General features: G+C 38.5%; 2 protein-coding genes across 10 annotated transcripts in view; one reads left to right on the top strand and one right to left on the bottom strand.

Moving 5' to 3' along the window:
- Positions 1 to 4,858: 4,858 nt before the first annotated feature.
- Positions 4,859 to 20,661, bottom strand: THAP6 (THAP domain containing 6). 5 transcript variants are annotated; one of them, XM_011966164.1, is made up of 6 exons: positions 20,358 to 20,661; positions 19,886 to 20,004; positions 19,347 to 19,446; positions 17,916 to 18,123; positions 13,811 to 13,933; positions 4,859 to 7,934 (listed from the first exon to the last, which is right to left on the bottom strand). In XM_011966164.1, exons 3-6 carry the CDS (start codon positions 19,424 to 19,426, stop codon positions 7,680 to 7,682), a joined length of 666 nt encoding a protein of 221 aa, XP_011821554.1. In that variant the 5' UTR covers positions 19,427 to 19,446; positions 19,886 to 20,004; positions 20,358 to 20,661; the 3' UTR covers positions 4,859 to 7,679. The 5 variants fall into 5 exon arrangements, with proteins under 5 accessions (XP_011821554.1, XP_011821552.1, XP_011821553.1 ...); XM_011966162.1 differs by lacking the exon at positions 19,886 to 20,004 and having other exon boundaries at positions 20,358 to 20,434; XM_011966163.1 differs by having other exon boundaries at positions 19,886 to 20,416.
- RCHY1 (ring finger and CHY zinc finger domain containing 1, E3 ubiquitin protein ligase) overlaps positions 20,380 to 22,617 on the top strand; it is a 44,542-nt gene continuing 42,304 nt past the window's right edge. For 2 of the 5 annotated variants that reach the window (XM_011966168.1, XM_011966167.1), the window contains exon 1: positions 20,380 to 20,682. In XM_011966168.1, the coding sequence (XP_011821558.1) occupies positions 20,593 to 20,682 (90 nt within the window). In that variant the 5' untranslated portion in view covers positions 20,380 to 20,592. The remainder of the gene's footprint in view (positions 20,683 to 22,617) is intronic. The other 3 variants (XM_011966171.1, XM_011966170.1, XM_011966169.1) reach the window with 2 other exon arrangements.

Genomic DNA, 22,617 nt, shown 5'->3' with positions numbered 1-22,617 from the left:
ACAAGCCAGGTTTCCCTGGCCCACTCCAATGACATTCTTATGTTCCTTTTTTTTTTTTTTAACGATACTGAGGCTGTGAAACACAGGGCTTCCTAGTTCAGCTCACCTTTATCTGTTTTTGAGTATCTCGAATCCTACGATCTGGGTCATGTACGTAATTTCCTGTTTTGGGGCACTGTATATGCACGTCCAGAGTCCCTTGCTAGAGGAATATGAAACTTTTGAGCATTTCAGGATATTTTTTAATGCCGTCTCCCAAACTGGGGCTGTCTACTCATGTGCCATGCCCTATCTGGCTCATCATAACAAGCCAGAACCAATCTTTCCTTTAGATTCTCTCTTTGCCTCTTGTTACATTTGACTAACTTTGCAGTTGCTCCCACTTCTTGGCTTGGTTCTCTGATACTGTCTTAGCCTAGTATTAGTTCCCTATTGCCATTGTAAGAGATTACCACAAACTTAGTGGAGTAAAACACAACACAAATTATCTTACAGTTGTTCTGGAGGTCCAAAATCTAAAATAGGACAGCAGGGCTGCATTCCCTCTGGATGCTCTCTGGGAGAATTCATCTCCTTCCCTTTTCCAGCTTCTAGAGGCTGCTCACATTCCTTAGCTCATGGTTGCTCATTACCACAACCTTTGCTTCCATAGTCACCTACCACAACCTTTGCTTCCATAGTCACATCTCCTTGGGCTCTGATTCTCCTGCCTGTCTCTTGTAAGGAGTCACGTGGAGAATCCAGGATAATCTCTCCATATTTTAGATCCTTAATTTAATCAAATCTGCAAACTCTCTTTCACCATGTAAGAAACGTGATTGCATTAGTCCATTTTCACATTGCTGATAAAGACATACCTGAGACTGGGCAATTTACCAAAGAAAGTGGTTTAATTGGACTCGCAGTTCCACGTGGCAGGGGAGGCCTCACAATCATGGCAGAATGCAAGGAGGAGAAAGTCACATCTTAAGTGGATGGTGGCAAGCAAAGAGAGAGAATGAGAGCCAGTCGAAATGGGTTTCCCTTTATCAAACCATCAGCGCCTTTGAGACTTATTCACCACCATAAGAACAGTATGGGGGAAACCGCTCCCATGGTTCAATTTTCTCCCACCGGGTCTCTCCCACAACACATGGGAATTATGGGAGTACGATTCAATATGAGATTTGGGTGGGGACACTGAGCAAAACCACATTAGTGATATTCACAGGTTCTAGGGGTTAGGACCCGGACATCTTTGCAGGAGGCACTATTCTTTCACAGTCCTTATTAGTTTTGGTGCCCCCCTAGATTTCTGAGACCATGGTCCTCTCCCTCCCGGACTATTTTCAGCTCTGACCATACTCATATATATATTTTTTGACAACTGTTGTATAAATTTATCTATTTCTTCTTGCAGTTCTGCAAGTTTTTGCATATGAATTTTAAGCTTTCTAATTAGGTGCATAAATACTAGGACTGTATATCCTCTTAATTGACCCTTTCATCATTATGAAACAACCCTCATTTTCCCTGTTTATATACTTTACTCTGAAATCTATTTTGTCTATTATTACCCCAACTTTCTTTTGATTAGTGTTATCACAGGGATATCTTTTTCTATCCTTTAACCTACTGGATTCTTTGTAAACTAGCTGCGGCCAGGCGCAGTGGCTCACACCTGTAATCCCAGCACTTTGGGAAGCCGAGGTGGGCAGATTGCTTGAGCCCAGGAGTTCAAGACTAGCCTGAGCAACATGGTGAAACCTTGTCTCTACAAAAAATACAAAAATTAGCTAGGCATGGTGGTGTGCACCTGTAGTCCCAGATACTCGGCAGGCTGAAGTGGGAGGATCGCTTGAGCCCAGGAGGTGGAGGTTGTAGTGAGACATGATCATGCCACCGCACTCCAGTTTGGGGGACAGGGCGAGACCCTGTCTAAATAACTAACTAAATAAAATAAATTAAAAAATAAAGTAACTGTCTGTATCCAGCATATGATTGGACTTCTCTTTTTTTTTTTTTAGATGGAGTTTTGCTCTTGTTGCCCAGGCTGGAGTGCAATGGCGTGATCTCAGCTCACCACAACCTCTGCCTCCCAGGTTCAAGCGATTCTCCTGTCTCAGCCTCCCAAGTAGCTGGGATTACAGGCATGCACCACCACACCTGGCTAATTTTGTATTTTTAGTAGAGACGGTGTTTCTCCATGTGGTGAGGCTGGTCTTGAACTCCTGACCTCAGGTGATCCATCTACCTCGGCCTCCCAAAGTGCTGGGATTACAGGTGTGAACCACTGTGCCCAGCCTGGGCTTTGCTTTTTAATCCAGTCTCACAATCCCTGCCTTTTAATTGGGATTTTTAGATCACTTGTGATTAATGTAATTATTGATATACGCATTTTAGAAAAACTCCTCTGGAGATAGACTGGAGACTGGGAGACCAAAGAGTTTCTTGCAGCAATCAAGTTAAGAAATAACAGCTTAAACCAAGGAAATGGTCCTAGAGATTGAGTGGGAAAGGGGCTGTATCTGAGAGATGTTAAGGGTATACAATCAATAGAAGTGGAGCTAGGACAGAAAAATTTGTCAGGTATGATGTAGGTACCCAGATAGATTGCAATGTACAGAAAGGTACTGTTTTAGATGTCTCGATAGTTTTGTAGACTGCCTGGTATTATACCAGCTCATGTCTGATTTTCCATCTTTACCCAGTTTACACTGAATCTAACTCAAAAGGTACAAAAGTAGCTTAGTACTTAGTACTAAAGTAAGCACCACAGTAAGTTAACATATATTATTATGTTAACTATGGTTAATACCATAGTAAGTCTCCGACATACAACAGATCTTTGGGAAATGCATCTTTTCATAACTAGAGGGACGTGCTAGAGCAGTTTTACTCTGAAGTTGGTTGACATATCACTAATTCTTCATTACTGAGAGCATTAGATTACAGAGTGTCCCCATCCAAATCTCATCTTGTAGCTCCCATAATTCCCATGTGTTGTGGGAGGGATCCAGTGGGGGATGACTGAATCATGGAGGTGGGTCTTTCGCATGCCATTCTGGTGATAGTGAATGGGTTTCATGAGATCCGATGGTTTGAAAAAAAAAAAAAAATTGGGAGTTTCTCTGCAGAAACTTTTTGCCTGCCACCATCCATGTAAGATGTGACTTGCTTCTCCTTGCCTTCTGCCATGATTCTGAGGCCTCCCCAGCCATGTGGAACTATAAGTCCATTAAACTTCTTTCTTTTGTAAATTGCCCAGTCTTGGGTATGTCTTTATCAGCAGCGTGAAAACGGACTAATATAGCTTCTTTGCCCTAACTCAGGACAAGTTTGGAAGGACATCTGTGTTGAGGTCCCCAAGAGCACGCACAAGTTTCATGATTCACTAGAAGGACTCACAGAATTCGGCATATAGTTGTACATAAGGTAATGATTATAGCAAAAGGATACAAAGCAGCAGCACAATCAGCTAAGGGAAAAGGCACATGGTAAAAAGTCTAGAGGAAACCAGGTGTAGCTTCTGAGTCCTTCCTCAGTGTAATCACACAGGACACATTTAAGTCTTATAGCACTGAACCATGGCAATACACATGTTGTCTACCAGGGAAGCTCATTAAAGATTCAATGTTCAAAGTTTTATTTGGGGCTGGTCACACAGGTCCCTTTTACCTAACAGATTCTCAAATCCAGACACCCAGAAGGAAAGTAGGTGTTCCGCATAAACCACATTGTCTGTACAAACAGTCTGGCACAGTGAACTACTCTTAGCAGATAGGGAATGGTGGGAGCCCTCCCCAAATCCAAATTTCCAGATGCCACTCAAGAACTAACCTTGCAACCTTGCAGGCCTTTCCAAGGATAGCATTCTCATGCCTATGTTAACTCATTTTTGTGTACTACCCCAGTTTCAGAGTTTTCTGTGGGGCTCACTAAGGCGCTACCTTTACAGACATATAAGATAGACATGAATGGTGGCCTCCACCATCTCTCTTCATTCAATTCACTATTCTGGCCCCTGCAAAATTTAGACAGATCCTGCAAGATGACAGTTGGACTAAGGAAAATTCAACCAACTAGTAGCCCTGATTACAGCTGCTGTGCCAGATGTGGCATCTTTGTCAGAGCAGATTAACATGTCTATGGGTAGATGCCATACAACCATTGGGTGCATGGTTTCCATCCCTATTAGAGAAAAGGATCAGGAACAGCCCACATTCACATGGAAAAAATGACAGTATACATATATGGTCTTGTCCCCAAGGCTTATACGTTAATGATCTTGCTTCTGTTATAATTGAAAGAAGTCTAGACCAGACAGACATTTTATGGAAAATCACTTAGTTCACTCTACTGATGGATTATGTTAATCCAATGGGAGGACTAGTTAATTGGAGGCCTTGATATGGCACATGTGCTCCAGAGGGTGAGATAAAACTTAGGAAATTCAGGGGCCTAAAACATCAGTAACATTTTGAGGGAGAAGCATCCAGTGATCTAGGGCATGCTAAGACATCTCCCCTAAAGTAAGAGACAAGTTATTACGACTTGTATGTTCCACTATGAAGAAGAAAGCACAATGCCTGACGGGCCTCTTTGGGTTCTAAATTTCACACCTAGGAATGCTGCTCTCCTCTATATACTAGATGACATCAAATCTGACAGTTTTGAGTGAGGGCCAAAACAGAAAAGGGTTCTATGGTAGGTCCATGTTGTGCTGAAAGCTGGCCTGCTATGTGGGTCATGTAAGCTTGCAGACCCCATATTAGAGTTATTGTGGAGGAGAAATTAGAGCAAAACCTCTATGTATGTACTCTCCATTTTTCTCTGCCCATTTTATTGAATAACTCAATGTATAAAACCACATAACACATTACTGGAGAAAATGTTTTATTTTTCAAATAAATAATAGATTTTCTATCAACTATTTCTTTAATAATTTTATCTTTTTATTAAAACTAAATATATATTTAATACATTTCACCTTTTCTCAAATTACAGACTATGGTATAAATTAACTATCATTAGCAACCAAAGTCTATTTCCAGAAATTTCAACTTGATATATAGAAAAATTCCACATATCAAGAGCTTCAGACCTGACTTGGTGCTGAGGTTGAACTGTTGTATTAATGTGTTCCTGGCTCTAGAGGCCACTCCTAGCTTTTAAAGCAAAGTGGAATCCTTAGGATCAGCCTTGGCTGCCAGAGAAACTTCTGGAGGGGGATGACTTGGGTTTTGCTTTATACAGCACAGTTCTTTCCTGGGCTAGATTGGAATCTCTGGGAACAGAGGACTAAGATACATACCGTGCTTAGGCAATTGTTTGCAGTAGCAGGGAGGACCCTATTTTAAATCTCAGATTTCTATCAGTAATTATTTTCCTATTAGAATAAAGAGAAAATGGGCAGCTCTGGGTCCTTAACGATACCAATATTTTGCACACAGTTATTTATTTCTCAGTTATACTAGGTCCAATGAAAAAGAAGTGCTGAGTCTACTATGAACGCAAGTAGTAAAAGCGACTGTGGCAATTTTGATAGTGGCAGACTGGGATTTTACTCTTGGAAAGGTCTTCCAGGTTTGGTGTATTCTAAGCAGCCAGTAGAGTGCTAGAATTTAGACATACTGTGTTTGGATCTACCCTCTTACTTTTCTCCACTGTCCACTGACTTACTTTAATTTATATACTCACAAATAGGGTGAGGGAAAAATAATCTCTATTGAAAACATCTCCATAAAACCTAAGATCATATCCAAACTTTCCATTAGGGTGTTCATTTATGAACTCAAAATTAGGTAACTAAAATAAATAATGGGTAATTAATGAAAGTTTTTTTTTTTTTTTTTGAGACAGAGTCTCGCTCTGTTGCTTAGGCTGGAGTGTGCAATGGCGTGATCTTGGCTCACTGCAACCTCTGCCTCCCGGGTTCAAGCAATTCTCCTGCCTCGGTTCTCCCAAGTAGCTGGGATTACAGGAGTGTGCCACCACACCTGGCTAATTTTTTTTTGTATTTTTAGTAGAGATGGGGTTTCACCATGTTGGCCAGGCTAGTTTTGAACTCCTGACCTCAAGTGATCTGTCTGCCTTGGCCTCCCAAAGTGCTAGGATTACAGGTATGAGCCACCACTTGGCCTTTTTAAACTACCTTTTTACTACTTTTTTTTCAGGTTGTAAAAAGATATGGCCTCAGTGATTTCCTCTTAGCATAATGCTGATCTTGCAGATGTGGGTTAAATCCTGTTTAGAGGGAAGGTTTGGAATCCTACATAAAAGTGTAACATGCATTAAAACAGAAAATTCTTAAATACAAAAAATTCAAGTGACCATATCTTAACTAATATTAATGTGACAAAAATAAAATTACAATAAACAAATAAGCACAAAATGCAATTCAATTTTTGTTACTACAGTGAAACGGCTGATACTCAAATTCTAACTGCTACAGCATGGACTTCTGAATGAGGTTCATGTATGTACACATGCTTCTAAGTAGAGTGTTGGTTTGGCAAATGCTTTTTATTCTAACCCACAGTATTTATGACTCTTAATTTCAGTTGTTTTGGGTAAGGAATTATGACAAAAGCTAAATTTATGAGACTTGGATCAATTAGGAAATAACAAGGAATTATTCCTTTGCATATTCAGTAAGAAGCTATTCTAAAGCTGCTATTTTAATTACTCATTTCTCTAAATAAAAGCCCTTGGACAATAATCTACTTCCCTAATTAAAATATTCTAATCCCTTCTCTCCAATTCCTATTTCAACTGGAAGAGCCACAATTATTAATTTTTAATGGTTTCTTTTATATTTTGTATTTTTAAAAAATGTCAGCAATACTACTTTATATATAAAATACAAAGCAGTATTAAAAGTATAGAGCTAGTACTGACATTCAGATTTTGAAGATATACCTTTATGATGAAATAGTCATGAAGCAAAGTGTTCAGACCTGTCAGAGCAACTAACCATTTAAAAATCAGATATATGACCCTTTTCGTCTTTTAAAGCTATTCTGGTTTACATCAAAGTGCTCCTAGTGAGGAGGAATGATGTACTGTACTGAAAACTGAGACTTCACGAGGGGCCTTCTTAAATTGGCTCTGAACAATTTTAAAAGCCAACAGATCTTCACCATGTGTTATTCTCAGAGTCAATACCACAGGAAGCCTTGTAAAAAGATCCTTTGGTATTACTGATAGCTAAAGCACCTTGGATTGAATCCAAGATGGATATGTATTATTAATGAATTGTGCTTTGTAGTAAAATGCATTTAAAGTAAAATTCAATGTACTTACCATAAAGCACATGTAAGTAAAGGTACTCCTTTGAAGCCAAAAATCTGATGTTGCTGGAGAAGTGTCCAATTCCTTCTACTATAGCTTAATGTGACTAATTTGACATCATTTCTTTAGCTCTGTGAAATTTTCTTGAGATTTTAACATCTTACAGTAGTGACCTGGCACTAGTGTAGGTCTATAAAACATAATTGTCACAAGTCACACAAATACATAATTACCACAAATTTCTGCATATTTTCAAAAAAGTCTTTGGATAACAACTATAATGCATAATGCTCCAGAGAATCCAAAGCAGCACTTTAAATGATGGATATCATTTAGTGATGATAAACGAGATTTTATAAAAATTTGTACCAATGACAATTTTAGGTAGAACACAACATGAAATTATTTCATGCAATATAGTCCTGTTCTATGCTCTCCTGACAACACTCCCAACAGAAAGCGTCCAGTCTATTTGCTGTTTCTTGGCTGATCAGACATTCATCCTTTAATTCCCTGATTGTCTTCCTCAATGATTTTTGAAAACGTTTTTCTCGGTCTAAAACATTCCGTAGACTTTCCTTCGTATCCTCTAGCTCGCCGATCACATGATCTAATTTATGTTTAAGTTTCTTTGGACTATCCATTACACTGTAGCTATGTTCCTAAAAATATAAACACCAAGTTATTAATCAGACAGACATGTAGTTGGATAAAAGCTTATAACTAGGTCTAAGCTGTTTCTTCATTTACAATGCTTAGAGAACATCTTTAAGTTGGTGATATTTAGAGGTTAAGGAACACAGGAAGAAGATGGGGGTAGAAGCAATATTTAGGGTGCTAAAGGCCTCCCTTCTTTTACTAAGGCCAGGCATACACAAGGACTGCAGAATATTATGGACGGGAAGCACTTATCTCTATGAATAGCATGACACTTGCAATGGACTTTACAGCTTCTGTTCCTTCAATGTGGTGCTGCTAAGTTTAATTTTTACCTATCAAACAAATTTAAATTTTTAGCTGGGTTACTTATTGGATGGCTATTGCATTTGATAAGATATGACAGGAAAGCAGTACTGCAACAGGTTCTCAGGCTGGGTGTTAGGGATTTAGACAGGACTCTGGTTTTGGAATTTTTAAGAGACAACTCCTCTCGGTGTTTACTATGGTTATGCTTAAATTTGTTGGGTATGCTTTTATTCCTTTTTCATTTGAAAATAGGGAAAATAACACTGACATAGCTTATAAAGGTACTATAAAATAATCTTGAAAAGTTGTTATTTAATATTAAAATTAGCAGAGAAGACTTTTATTTCCAGCCAAGATGAAGTAACAGACACTGGATTGACCCCTACCTCAAAGAACCAACACAAGGCTAAAAGACAGAAAAAAATAGCTTTTAAGATAATGGATATTTGGCAAGGACAGCAGTATTGTGGACAGATGGGAAACAAAGAGGTAAGACCTAAGCCTGCTCCAGCTAACTGCATGAGAGTTTCTAGGCCTCAGGGCAAGGAAGGGAAACCCAGGCAGAGCTTAGCAGACTGAGTTGAGGAGGTAGTGCAAAACATCCAGGGAAACCAAGGTGGCTACAGTTCACAGGACAAAGTACTAGACAGATGAGAGCTGCACAGAAAAAACTTGCAATCTTCAGAGGCTCCACCTTGAGTATTCCATGGAGTAAGATCAGCACATGAACGTGAGGAAACTACTCAAGGCTGAGGAAAGAACAACCAGAGATTAGGAGTGCCCTATGCTCATGGGGCATAGCCATTATTCCCGCTAGCCGGACTCGAAAATGTCATGGTTCATGGACATTAAGTATACAAAATGGTCTTGTCAAACAAAGTAAAATCTGAAAGGGTCGAACAGTTTCTAACTAACTGTACCCCAGAATAATGCTCAAGAAAACATGATACAAAAATATCTAGCATCTGGCAAATTAAAAGTCAAAATTCATGGCATGCAAAATTTACCAGGCATGCAAATAAGCAGGAAAACATTAGTCATAATAAGAGATAAATCAATCAACGGAAACTAAGCTGGAACTGATACAAATGTTAGAATTAGCAGACAATATAATTAAGAAAGTTGTTAAAATTGTACTCCATCTATTCAAAAAGTTAAGTACATAAAATATATTAAAAAGACTCTAATAGAATATCTACAGATAACTGTGATATGTGAGGTAAAAAAATACACTGGAGAGAATGGCAGTGTATTTTTTGAAATTTAACATTTCAGAATAAAAGGTTTCGTGAATAGAAAGTTATAGCAACAGGAAATATCCAGTATGGACTACAGAGAGAAATGGAGATAGAAAAAAAATAAAGCATCAGCAACCTGTTGCACAATTTCAGATGGCCCAATATACATGTAATTAGAATTCCTGAAGAAGAGGACAAATTGGGATAGAAAGAAATATTTGAAGAAATCATGGCCCAAATTTTTCCAAGTTTGATAAAAACTATAAACTGATAAATGAAAAAGCTCAACAAATCTTAATCACAAGAAATATGAAGAAAATGAAACCAAGGCATATCACCATCAGATTAGGCAAAAGCAGTAGAAAAACCAAAAATTCTTGTCCAGCAGTGGCTCATGCCTGGCCTAGCACTTTGGGAGGCTGAGGCAGGGCGGCTGCCTGAGCTTAGGAGTTTGAGACCAGCCTAGGCAACATGGGGAAATCTGGTCTCTACAAAAACAAATAAAAATTAGTCCGGCATGGTGGCACACACCTGTAAGTCCCAGCTACTCAGGAGGCTGAGGTGGGAGGATTGCTTGAGCCTGGGAGGTTGAGGTTGCAGTGAGTCGTGAGTGTACCACTGCACTCTAGCCTGGGTGACAGAGTAAAATCCTGTCTCCAAAAATAAATAAAAAATTTTAAAAACCAGACAAACTCTTAAAAGCAAAGAAAAAAAGAAGTATTAGGTACAGAGAATAAAGGTGAGTATGATATTAATTAAATTTTTCTTTTTCTTTTTTTTTTTTTTGAGATGGAGTCTCGCTCTGTCACCCAGGCTGGAGTGCAGTGGCCGGATCTCAGCTCACTGCAAGCTCCGCCTCCCAGGTTTATGCCATTCTCCTGCCTCAGCCTCCCGAGTAGCTGGGACTACAGGCGCCCACCACCCCGCCCGGCTAGTTTTTTGTATTTTTTAGTAGAGAGGGGGTTTCACCGTGTTAGCCAGGATGGTCTTGATCTCCTGACCTCGTGATCCACCTGTCTTGGCCTCCCAAAGTGCTGGGATTACAGGATTGAGCTACCGCACCCGGCCTAATTAAATTTTTCATTAGAAATGGTGCATGTCATATACACCATGGAATACTATGCAGCCATAAAAAAGGATGAGTTTGTGTCCTTTGTAGGGACATGGATGCAGCTGGAAACCATCATTCTCAGCAAACTATCGCAAGAACAGAAAACCAAACACTGCATGTTCTCACTCATAGGTGGGAACTGAACGAGATCACTTGGACTTGGGAAGGGGAACATCACACACTGGGGCCTATCATGGGGAGGGGGAAGGGGAGAGGGATTGCACTGGGAGTTATACCTGATGTAAATGACGAGTTGACGGGTGCTGACGAGTTGATGGGTGCAGCACACCAACATGGCACAAGTATACATATGTAACAAACCTGCACGTTATGCACATGTACCCTAGAACTTAAAGTATAATAATAATAATAAAAAAAGAAGATAATAGTAAAATAATATACAGTGATGAGTACTACAGTACAGATAGATAAAATTAATTGGGGGAAAAAAAAAAGAAATGGTGCATGTAAGAATACAGTAGGGCAACATCTTCAAAAGTACCAAAAACAACTGCCCCAGCCCCCAAAACTGTTAACCTAGAATTTGATTACATAGTAAAAATATCTTTCAAAAGTGAAGCTTAAACTTTTTAAGAAATAGAAACATTAAAAGAATTCATCACCAGCATAGTTGCCCTATAGGAAATGTTAAAATAAATCCTGCAGGCAAAATGATAACAGGTGGAAATATGGACAGACACAAAGGAATGAAAAGCTCTGGAAATGGCACCTACATGGATAATATCAGATTTTTTCTTATTATCCAAATATCTTTAAAGAATAATTTACTGTTTAAACAAAAATAACAATATGGTGTGGAGTCTATAGCATATGTAAAAGTGAAATGCTTGACAGCAATAGCACAGAGATTGAGAAAGGAAAAATGAAAGTATATAAGATTTTTGTATATAAGGGAAATAATACTTTAACATAGCCTGTGATAAGTTAAAGATGCCATAAACCTAAACGCAGACACGCAGACCAATGAAACAGAAAAGAGAACTCAGAAACAAATCCACACACCTACACTGAACTCACTTTCAACAAAGGTGCCAAGAACATAAACTGGGGAAAAGACAGTCTCTTCAATAAATGGTGCTGGAAAAACTGGATATCCACATGCAGAAACACTAAACTAGACCCCTACTTCTTACAATATACAAAAATCAAATCAAAATGGATTAAAGAATTAAATCTAAGACCTCAAACTATGAAACGACTACAAGAAAACATTGGGGAAACTCTCCAGGACATTAGTCTGGGCTAAGATTTCTTTTTTTTTTTTTGAGACAGGTTCTCACTTTGTTGCCCAGGCTGGAGTACAGTGGGTGCGATCAAGCTCACTGCAGCCTTGATCTCCTGGGCTCAAGTGATCCTGCCACTCAGCCTCCTGAGCAGCTAGGACTATAGGCATATGCCACCACCTCCAGCTAATTTTTTTGTATTTTCAGTAAAGATGGGGTTTCACCATGTTTCCTAGGCTGGTCTCGAACTCCTGAGCTCAAGCAATCTACTCACCTTGGCCTCCCAAAGTGCTGGGATTACAGGCATGAGCCACCACACCCGGCCTAAATATTTCTTGAGTAATACCCCACAAGCACAGGCAACCAAAGTAAAACGGACAAATGAGATCACATCAAGTTAAAAAGCTTCCACACAGCAAAGGAAACAATCAACAAAGTGAAGGGACAACCCACAGAATGGGACAAAATGTTTGTAAACTATCCATCTGGCAAAGGATTGATAACCAGAATACATAATGGGCTCGAAAAACTCAACAGGAAAGAAATCTAAAAATTTGATTAAACACTGGGCAAAACATCTGAATACACATTTTTCAAAAGAAGACATACGAATGGCTAACAGGCATGTAAAAAGGAACTCATTATCACTGATCATCAGAGAAACACAAATCAAATCTACAATGACAAAATAACTCATGCCAGTTAAAATGGCTTTTATACCTAAAACAGGCAACAACAAATGATGGCAAGGATGTGGAGAAAAAGGAACCCTGTACACTGTTGGGATAAATTAGTACAACCACTATGGAGAACAGTTTGGAAGTTCCTCAAAAAACTAAAATAGAGCTACGGTATGATCCAGCAATCCCACTGCTGGGTGTATACCACAAAGAAAGGAAACCAGTATATCAAAGGGATATCTGCACTCCCATGTTTGTTGCAGACCGTTCACAATAGCCGATATTTGGAAGCAACCTAAGTGTCCATCAACAGATGAATGGATAAAGAAATGTGGTGCTTAAACACCATGGAGTACTACTGAGTCATTAAAAAAATGAGATTTAGACATCTGCAACAACATGGATAGAAATAAGCCAGGCACAGAAAGACAAACATTATATATTCTCACTTATTTGCAGGATCTAAAAATCAAAACAATTGAACCCACAGAGATAGGAGAGTAAAATGATGGTTATGAGAGGTTGGGAAGGGTAGTGGGATGCGGGGAAGTGGGGATGGTTAATAGGTACAGAAATATAGTTAGACAGACTGAATAAGATCTAGTATTTGATAGTACAACGGGGTGACGATAGCCAACAATAATTTATCATATATTTAAAAATAAAAACAATAATTTATCATATATTTAAAAATAACTAAAAGTATAATTGGATTTTTTTGTAACATAAAGGATAAATACTTAATGTGATGGATACCCTATTTACCCTAATGTGATTATCATGTATTGTATACCTAAATATATCTCATGTATCCTATATATATACACACATACTATGTAGCCACAAAAATAAATTATTATAAAGCCATGTTAATCAAGATAGTAAAAGAGATCTAGATTCCATGCCTGCCTCTAACATGAATAAGCAATGAGATGAATAAATAAATGCAAGCTTGAATACTCTGTATGTGTATGACTGAGAAAACTTAGAGAAATAGCTATTTTTTATTACATATTTCATATGGAAATTACAGCAGTTAGAGAGAATAATTATTTCCTTGGTAGAAATATCCTTGCAAAAAGCTTTCTTCAATGAACTACATATGTAAGCAAAGGATTAACTACCTCTCTTTTGATGTTGCATATATACAAATTATTATGATTCTAGGAAGCAATATTATTTGTAGATATTACATATTAACCCCTAGATTTTGCTAGGATTCTGAAAAATTTGATTCTAATGGAGAGGACATATTCATCTTAAAAGAATTAACATGAGCTCAGTAAGTAATTTACTTACAAAAATGAACTGGGATTGGAATTCTTTAATACATGAGGCAGCACCAACAAGATGATTGTAGTTAGTGGCTGGAACGGTTTTGAGGGTGAAGTTTTTTCTACAATGAAGTTTTTCTCTTTTCCCCTGTTAAGAATAGTTAATAACAATCATCAAGTGAGATACTTTTGTCCTTTGTTACATTTTTATTCCTTCTTAACTTTGTATAGTGAAGTTAATACCACATTTCTTTTCATGGAAATTGCTTTTAAAAGTCAGTAAATTCCACTCAGATAATTTTAAAAGAACTTCCTGAAAACAACTCTAAGGTTCATCTGAAAACACAAATTTTCCTAAAAAGGAAGAGTGTAGGAGGATACACCCTACAAGCTATTAAAAATATAATACACAGTAACAATAATTAAAATAGTGTGCTCCTTTTTTAGGACTAGACAGGAAAACCTAGAAATAGATCAAGTAGATAGATGCCTTTAGGATAAAGGTGGCATTCTACATAAGGCCACAAATCATGTAAAAATCAACTAATTAAGAAAAGCAGTTGTATCCTTTATATATAATAAACCACAATGAAATTCCATGTACTGAAATTTTATGTAAAAAAGAAAACTATAGGTGGTGGAAAAAATATAGAGATTATTTATATAATCTTAAGGGGAGGAAGGCTAATGTCATATAACACAAGAGAAAATACAGAATTGACTACATTGAAAAAAGCTTGAATTTCAAAAAAAATAAACCTATGCCATAACTAGAACTGAAGACAAACAATAAAAAGTAACTGGGAAGGAAAGTGGGAGAAAGGGGGGAAAAAAAAAGGAACTGCAATGTAGATGGCAGTTAAATGATTTGTATCCTCGATATCCAGTGTTTTTACAAAACAGCATAGGAAAACATAATAGAAGAGGACCTGAATAAGTAATTCATAAAACAGTACATTTATCCAATAAACCCATGAAAAAATGTAGACATGCACGAGTGTCCACAGATAAATTAAAACAATAAGATGCCATTTTGCCTATCAATTTTAGCAAAGTTTACAAATACCACTTATACCAAGGATTAGGGTAGGTAGACATTCTTATGCATAGCTAGTAGGGTGACAAATTGGTGCAAGCTTTCTAATGAGGCTTTGGAAGATCTTTATCAAAAGCAAATCTTTAAAAAGTGTATATAGTCTTTGATCCAACAACAATTCTGTTTGCAGAATTCAGTTCAAGGAAATAAGGATATAAGTCCGCTACAATAATGTTCATTTTAGTCCTGTTTAAAATAAGGAAAGATGACAGCCTATACACAATATTGAAGACTGATTACATATACTACTGTTCATATGTAGGATCAACTACTATATGGTCAGTAATATATGGTCTATATAATTGACACCACTAACTACTGTCAACGATATGGAACCAAAGGAATTCTTATACGCTGATGGTGGGACTATAAATTTGCAAAAGCACTTTGGAAAACAATGGCAATATATATTCAAGCTGAACATCCACATCACCAGGACCTAGTAATTTCCTCTTCTAATTGAAGCATATATATACCCTATAGAGATGTGTACATAAATGGACCAAAAGACGTGCCCCAAAATGTTCAGAGCTGCACAAGTTATAATAGCCCCAATGTGAAAAACCACCCAAACATTTATTAATAGTAGAATGAAGAAATTAGTTTATTTGTACATCACAATACTATACAGCAAAGAAGATAAACGGACCAGTATCTCATGCTACAATGTGGATGAATCACACAAAATGTTGAACTAAAAAATCCAGAGTACATACTGTAGGCAGGACTCCATGTATATAACTGACAGTGATAAAGTCAAGTGTAGTGACTGGGAAAGCATGTGAGGGAGGCTTCTGGGGTACCTGTAATGTTTTATATCTTGGTCTGAGGGGAGTGACATGAGTATACCCACTTTGTGAAAACACATTGATTTGTACTCTTATAAGCACTCTTCCATAAATAAGCTTTACTTCAATATAAAGTTTAGTTTAAAAAAGTGATGGTCTATGTAGGTTTCTCTTAAACATGTGATCCATAGATCTGCAGCACAAACAGATTGGGATGTTAGAAAGTACACTCCAACTTACTGAATCTAATTCTCTGGAAGATGTAAGATTCTGTATTTTAAACAAACTCACTGGATAATCCTTATGTAGACTAAAGTTTGAAAGCTATGGTTGTAAGAAAATATTTAATGTCATGGAGGGTAGTAGTTAATAGTAGACTCTGAAGCCAAAATGCCTGGGATCAAATCTAGCCTCTGCCATTTAATAGCGGTGTGACCCTGGAGAAGGCATTCTAGTTCTCTGGGCCTCAGTTTTCTCAAGTGAGAAAATGAAAATAGTAATAGTACTTACCTGACATGGTTCTTTCAAGGACTGAGTTAATAGATTAATGTAAAGTACTTGGAATAGCGCCTGGCACACAGTACACACTATGTTAAAAAACCCAATAAAGCAAATAAAGGAAAAGGTATACCGTGTAATTCTATTTCCAGAAGATTATCTATATAAATATAGATGAATTTATATAAAGCATATTTATAAATAATTACAAAGATACAGATCAAAGTGTTCACAGTATTATCTACAGATTATGTGATTATTTATTTTATTTTTGCTTCTATAATCTTATTTTCTAAAGTGAAAAATTTATTTGTTATAAGAAAATCAATAGTTTTTTAAAAGTTAGTAACTTATGGTTTACTTGATTTATTATGCCCGTATTTCCTAAGGTCCTCTTAACATTACAGCTAGATGACACCTTGGTGGTAGGAAAAAACAAAAGCCCTAGAGCAACTTTCCCAAGATACTGTATATTTATTAGTACGGAAGAAAGTGAGGCATTCTCTACCTGATCACTCAGGTTCTACAATATGACCAACTGCAGCAAGTGACCAGGACTGCATGGGAGCAGGTATGCTTCTGGCTACTTCTCTTGTTTGTAACTGCCAGGAAGGAGATCCCTTTCAATGGAGGCTCTCCCTGAATTTTCCACATTGGAATCAATCAATCAATATCTATAGGTTCTGGAAATTCACTTTTAGGTATATAAAGTCAAGAGAGAGACTGAGGGTGAGGCAGCCAATCCATGGGAATATTACTGAGAAAAAAACACAGAATTCAATTAGCATTTACTTATTCGACTGTTCTTTCTTTTCCTGACCTTTTCTTCTCCTGTGCTCGTATCTCTTTTTTGGTTTTCTTCCTTTTGATCCTACCTAGACTTTACGCTTCCATGTATGTGGCTCTTACAAGTACTTTAGTCCTGTTAGTAGTTCTGCTCTTGACTTCTACCCCAGTGTTAAGGACTGCCAACTTGGAACATCAGCTCAACCTTCTTATGAGGCTTTGGAAGATCTTTATCAAAAGCAAATCTTTAAAGAGTGTATATAGTCTTTGATCCAACAATTTTATTTGCAGAATTTAGTTCAAGGAAATAAGGATATAAGCCAGCTACAATAATGTTCATTTTAGTCCTGTTTAAAATAAGGAACCTTATTCAACCTTCTTACGTTAACTTCAATTTTCAGACAAAAATCTTGAGTTATGCTAATTCCTAAAGTCAGTCCATTTCATCAAACATTAGTAATGTACAAATATTTATGAGTGGTTACTGGTAAAACACTCCTACTACACATTACAAAAGTTGAAGATGCAGTCTATAAATTTAAAACTTCAAGAATGGACTTCAAATGAATAAGCAAACAATAAAAATGTTAGCGAGAGCAGCGAATAGTATCATAAAAAGTGAGCAATGGCCAGGCGCGGTGGCTCACGCCTGTAATCCCAGCACTTTGGGATGCCGAGGAGGGTGGATCACGAGGTCAGGGGTTGAAGACCAGCCTGGCCAAGAGGGTGAAACCCCGTCTCTACTAAAAATACAAAAATTACCCAGGTGTGGTGGCAGGTGCCTGTAATTCCAGCTTCTCGGGAGGCTGAGGCAGAGAATTGCTTAAACCTGGGAGGCAGAGATTGCAGTGAGCTGAGATCATGCCACTGCACTCCAGCCTGGGTGACAGAGTGAGACTCTATCTCAAAAAAAAAAAAAAAAAAAGTGAGCAATGATGGTAAATAGTATCTCATAAACAAACCTGTAGGTGATATGGAGAATCAAAGATAGAAGGTATGACTCCAGGTTTCAGTTTAATGTTTGGAGCACTTCTGTCAAAATCTGTCTTTTTAAAGTGCCTCGAACACAACACATCTCCTTTTTTAGGCTCCCAAATGCCAGCTGCATTCACATCAAGTCTTTTCATTGCTAATACCCATTTCCTTTTGATGTTTTCATCTGTGGGGAATCTAGAAAAAAATCAAAAAAATATTTTAAAATCAAATACTATTGCTACATAATTGAATTAAAGCTGTCTTATACAACTGACTAAATTGATTCGTTAACTAGTTTGTTATTAGTCTTGAGAATTACAGTATTTAGGAAACCATAATTCATGCTTTGGTAACTTTCCATTTTAATATTCAGATTTTCTGCCAATCATGCTGCAGATATATAGCCCTCATTTTAATTTTTCTCATATTATAAGGACGAAAAATTTCAATGGATATTTAGCATCTTATAGTAAGATCCACAATTGAAAGTATTTATTCATCTATAGATGATAAAAGAATTATCACTTGGGCCTTTTCCTATCTGAAATGATATCCACAATTTATCTTCGATAAAAAGGGCCCTTTGTAATTCCATTCTTCTGTCAGCATCAGAAAATTGCTTAGTACAGCATTTAATACATAGCAGGTCTACAGATACTTAGTGAATGAATGCAGAGAATAGCTGCAGAGTGTGGAGTTCTGGAGATCAGAGCTATTTTGAGAGAGATGAAGGCCAATAGCCATATCTGATTCAATTTTCAAGCTGGTTCAAATTTTTCTGAAATAAGGTATGACATATATATGCTCATTTTTTGATTTCTTTATATCTAACCAAATAGCTAGGAGATCTTTCTCTAACACATAGCACAGTGCCTGGCACAAAAGCAGCAAAATAAACCTTTAACAAGTGAACAATTATTAAATCTTACTACTCTTTCACGGCTCTCAGGAGAATGGCTAAAATATGAAAGTAAAATCATCTTGATTTATTTGCAACACAGCTAAAGATCCCTTGGTCTGAACTTGTAATTTATATTTTTTCTGTATAACCTATGCTTGATCTATTTCTAAATAGAAACGGCAATATATTTGAGCAAAGCTCCTGCATTCAGATTGTAAACTATATGTAAACAACATTGAATTTCTTTGGCGATATGATAAAATACAAAGTAATAATATTAGCAAAAGTTAGTCTTATGGTATTTTTTGTAAACCAGTCTCTCGTATCTTAAAGTATCTTAAAACTTTTAAACTAAATTATAAACATGTAAAGGTATCACATTGTCACTTCAAATTTTAAAAAAAGGTTATTTAAAAAGGACTCGGGAACTAAAGTTCAAAATTGAAGACAAGCAGAACTGTCTTTTGCTTTTTATAACATGGCCAAAGTATTTGGCTTAACTACAGCACAATCTTACACGTGAAATGTCAGTCCTTTTAACTTCGAATTTGGCAAGCAGCGAGAAGCACATCCAATGGCGGAGCAGCATTTCACCATTTTAGCAACTCATAACAGAGCTGAAAGAAAATTAGAATGTTGAGTCAGTAACTGGAAAGCTGAAGGGGAATATATTCCCTTTCCCGGCGTTTTAGGAAACATGAAATCAGGTTAGAAAGCTAAAGACAAGTATCTTCTTCTAATACCTGCAGCTTTGCTTACAACATTTTCCAGGGTCTTGACTCTTTAATAAGGAGAAACATATTTAGCTATGTACCCCGAGTCTCATTTCAATTTTGTTGGCTTGTACATTTCCCTTCCACCTTCTGACAGGTACCATGTTCTCTGTGCCACAAAGCCTTTTGCACACTAACTCCTACCCATCTTCCAGCTCTCAGCTTGCATCGCTTCGCCAGGGAAACCTTCCATGACTGACACCCAGATTGTCAGAGCTGCTCTAATATTAGCTCTCACAGAACACACACTTCTTCCTAGCACTTCTCCAAGTTGTAATCTTACATTTATTGCAGTGATCGCTCTTATTAATGTCTTCCTCCTCCACCAGTCTTAGTTCCATGAGGTCATGGTGGAGTGTGTCTATTTTTTCTTACTTTTTGTCCTTACGGTTTAGCTGGTGACTGGCAATAGTGAATGTCAGTACATACTTTGAATGAACAGCAAGTAAACGGGAAAAGGAGGAAGCAAGAAGCACTTCCAGGTGCTAGCGAGTGCCCTGGCGTCCAGGAGCGGCGCGCGGGACCCGCTGAGCCCAAGGCCCGGGCCGAACTCCGCCCCTTTCTCCAGGCTCCCCGCTACCGGAGGGAGAGAGGGAGGGGCCGCCCGTCACAGGTAACGATGCACCTAGTGAGCGTCTTTTCCTCAGGCGCCAACCGGCGTCTCCGCGCCGCTGCCGCCCACCTCGCGCCGAACCACGCCCTGAGATTTGGGCGGGTAGCGATGGGGGAAAAACAGGCAACCTAAGAGTTATTACCGTTAGCAGCGAAGACTGCGACTAACGTCAACGACGGACACTGCGTCTGCCTTCGCTTCCGCCTCGTGGCCCCGGGACCCGGAAATCTGTCTGCCCCGTGTCACGTGCTTAGGAGCCATATTGGCGCTGGTGGCTGCTGGGGCTGGGAGGGGGTGTGCTAGAGAGGCGCAGCTTCTCTGGGCGTGGTTTTTATCCTGGGGGAAGGATCGGTGGAATGTGAGGGGCGGTGGAGGAGATGGCGGCGACGGCGCGGGAAGATGGCGCCAGCGGTCAAGAGCGAGGGCAGCGGGGCTGCGAGCACTATGACAGAGGATGTCTCCTGAAGGTGACGCCTTCTATGGGCTCTTCCCCGAGAAGCTTCCTCCGGGCTGGGCTGGGGCGGGCTGGGCAGCCGGTTAGGCTTGGATTTAAGTTTGAGGTTAACCTGCTTTTCAGGATACCTTTTTCACCTGGAATTGGGTTCCTCTTGAGGAGAACGTTTTTGGCAAGGCGATGAAGCCCCACCTTTCCTACCTGCTTTGTACGTTGAAAGCAAAACCCTTCTTTCTTGGGAAGTGATTAGGCTTGCACAGTGGTCTCTTTGCCAGTGGGCTTATTCGTCTTTTGCTGCCAAAGTAGACTGAGGCAGCCCCGGGCCTGTACTGGGTTTTCCGTTCAGGTGTGTGATGAAATAATGGAAGTGGAGATAATGGAAATAAACAGGTGGAGAACCCGAATACGATTTCAGCTCCTGTAGTAAAGTTTTATAGCCTGCCAGCTTCATTTTAGAGGCAATGCCTATGTTCAGACCTATGTAGGAAAAAACATGTGTCCCAAAAAAGAAGACAATCATGTAATTGCCATTAAATAGAAAATTATGTATAGGAAAGTGCCTAATGAGCTTGTATTGTTACTTTGAGAAAACTTCTTAATCTGTATTTGTTTTAAATTGATACGTATTCAATTGAAGTTTCCGGATTTTCCTTGTAAGAAACAGTACAAAAATTTCGCTTGGAAAACTTGGTCTTTGGAACCTCAACCACCCTATCCCCAAATCTTAGCTCTCCTCTTTAATAACTGTGATTTTAGCTTGCTCCTCTTTACCTCATGTGTAAAATGGAGATGATAGCACCTGTTTCATAAAAGTGTATGAGGATTATATACTAAAGGGCATGTACTAACAGGGTGCATTCCCTGAAGTAAATGAGTAGTAAATGTATACCACCATGACTATTACTATCATGTATTACTACTATCTATCATCTATTACTAATATCATGACTGTTACTATCAATCTGAGTATTATTACTTTTTGTCCTTTCACTTCACAAGTCAGCCTTGCTGGTCATTGCCTCATTATTAGAAGCAAGTTCTAGTCTCAGGCCTCTACGTGCATCCTAAACTCTTTTCTGTAGGTCATGGCTTGATGAACGTTGCTCCACTGCACTGGATGAAGCTCCTTAAAAATGTTGGTCAGCCACCAAATGTTGTGTAAGGAAATTGAATGCTATCCTTATGATTCAGTTTCTACTGAGATGTATTATTACTCTTTCAAACTTGAGGTCTAAAACGGAATTTAACATCTTGCCTGCCCCCCATAAACCACACAACTAGATCTGTGTATCATAGCACTAAGATACTTTGCCCTGGGTGTCAAACAGGTTTTGCGCCCCCCCACCCCCACCCCTACCCCTTAAATACCAGAGGCCAAGTGAGGCATTTCGAGGAGGATGTGGTCAACTAGGTCAAATGCAGCTGTTTGAGTAAGATAACTGAGAATTGCCCTTTGGATTTGGCAAGGAAGAGGTCACTGGTGATCTTGACAAGAAGAGTTCTAGCGGAGAGGTCAGGATTCGAGTGGATTTAAGAGAGAATGGGAGGAGTGTATTTGAAAATAACATTTATAGGCTATTCTTGGGGTTTTGCTGTAAAGGGGAGCAAATAATAAGGAGTGGTTGCTGGGAGATGTGGCACCATATTTTTTCCTCTTTAAGAGAGGAACTATTACAGCATGTTTGTATATTCTAGTAAATGATACAATAGAGTGAGAACGTTTTATAATGCAGGAGAGGGAGAGAAAACTGTAAGGGCATTGTCCTTGAGTAGCCAAAGGGTATGAAATCCAGTGCACAAGTGAAGAAGTCGGCCTTAGAAACATAGACTGTCAGTTCTTAGTAAGGGAAGGCAGAGCATGAGGTATATTTGCAAGTAAGTTAATAGAGATTATAGGACGGTATTCTTTTCAGGCCTATCAGCAGGAAGTATGTTTACTGTTTTTATA

The sequence above is a fragment of the Mandrillus leucophaeus genome, unplaced genomic scaffold (genome assembly GCF_000951045.1).
Source record: "Mandrillus leucophaeus isolate KB7577 unplaced genomic scaffold, Mleu.le_1.0 Scaffold75, whole genome shotgun sequence".
Lineage (NCBI taxonomy): Eukaryota > Metazoa > Chordata > Mammalia > Primates > Cercopithecidae > Mandrillus > Mandrillus leucophaeus.
This window is presented reverse-complemented; position numbering and strand designations above follow the sequence as displayed.

Excerpts from the sequence above, each read along its gene's own strand:
- THAP6 (XM_011966164.1), bottom strand. The coding sequence starts at position 19,426 with ATGGTGAAATGCTGCTCCGCCATTGGATGTGCTTCTCGCTGCTTGCCA. Across the intron at positions 18,124-19,346 it reads AAAGGACTGACATTTCACGT|ATTCCCCACAGATGAAAACA; the intron begins GTAAGATTGTGC and ends ATTTTTTTCTAG. Across the intron at positions 13,934-17,915 it reads ATTCTCCATATCACCTACAG|GGGAAAAGAGAAAAACTTCA; the intron begins GTTTGTTTATGA and ends TATTCTTAACAG.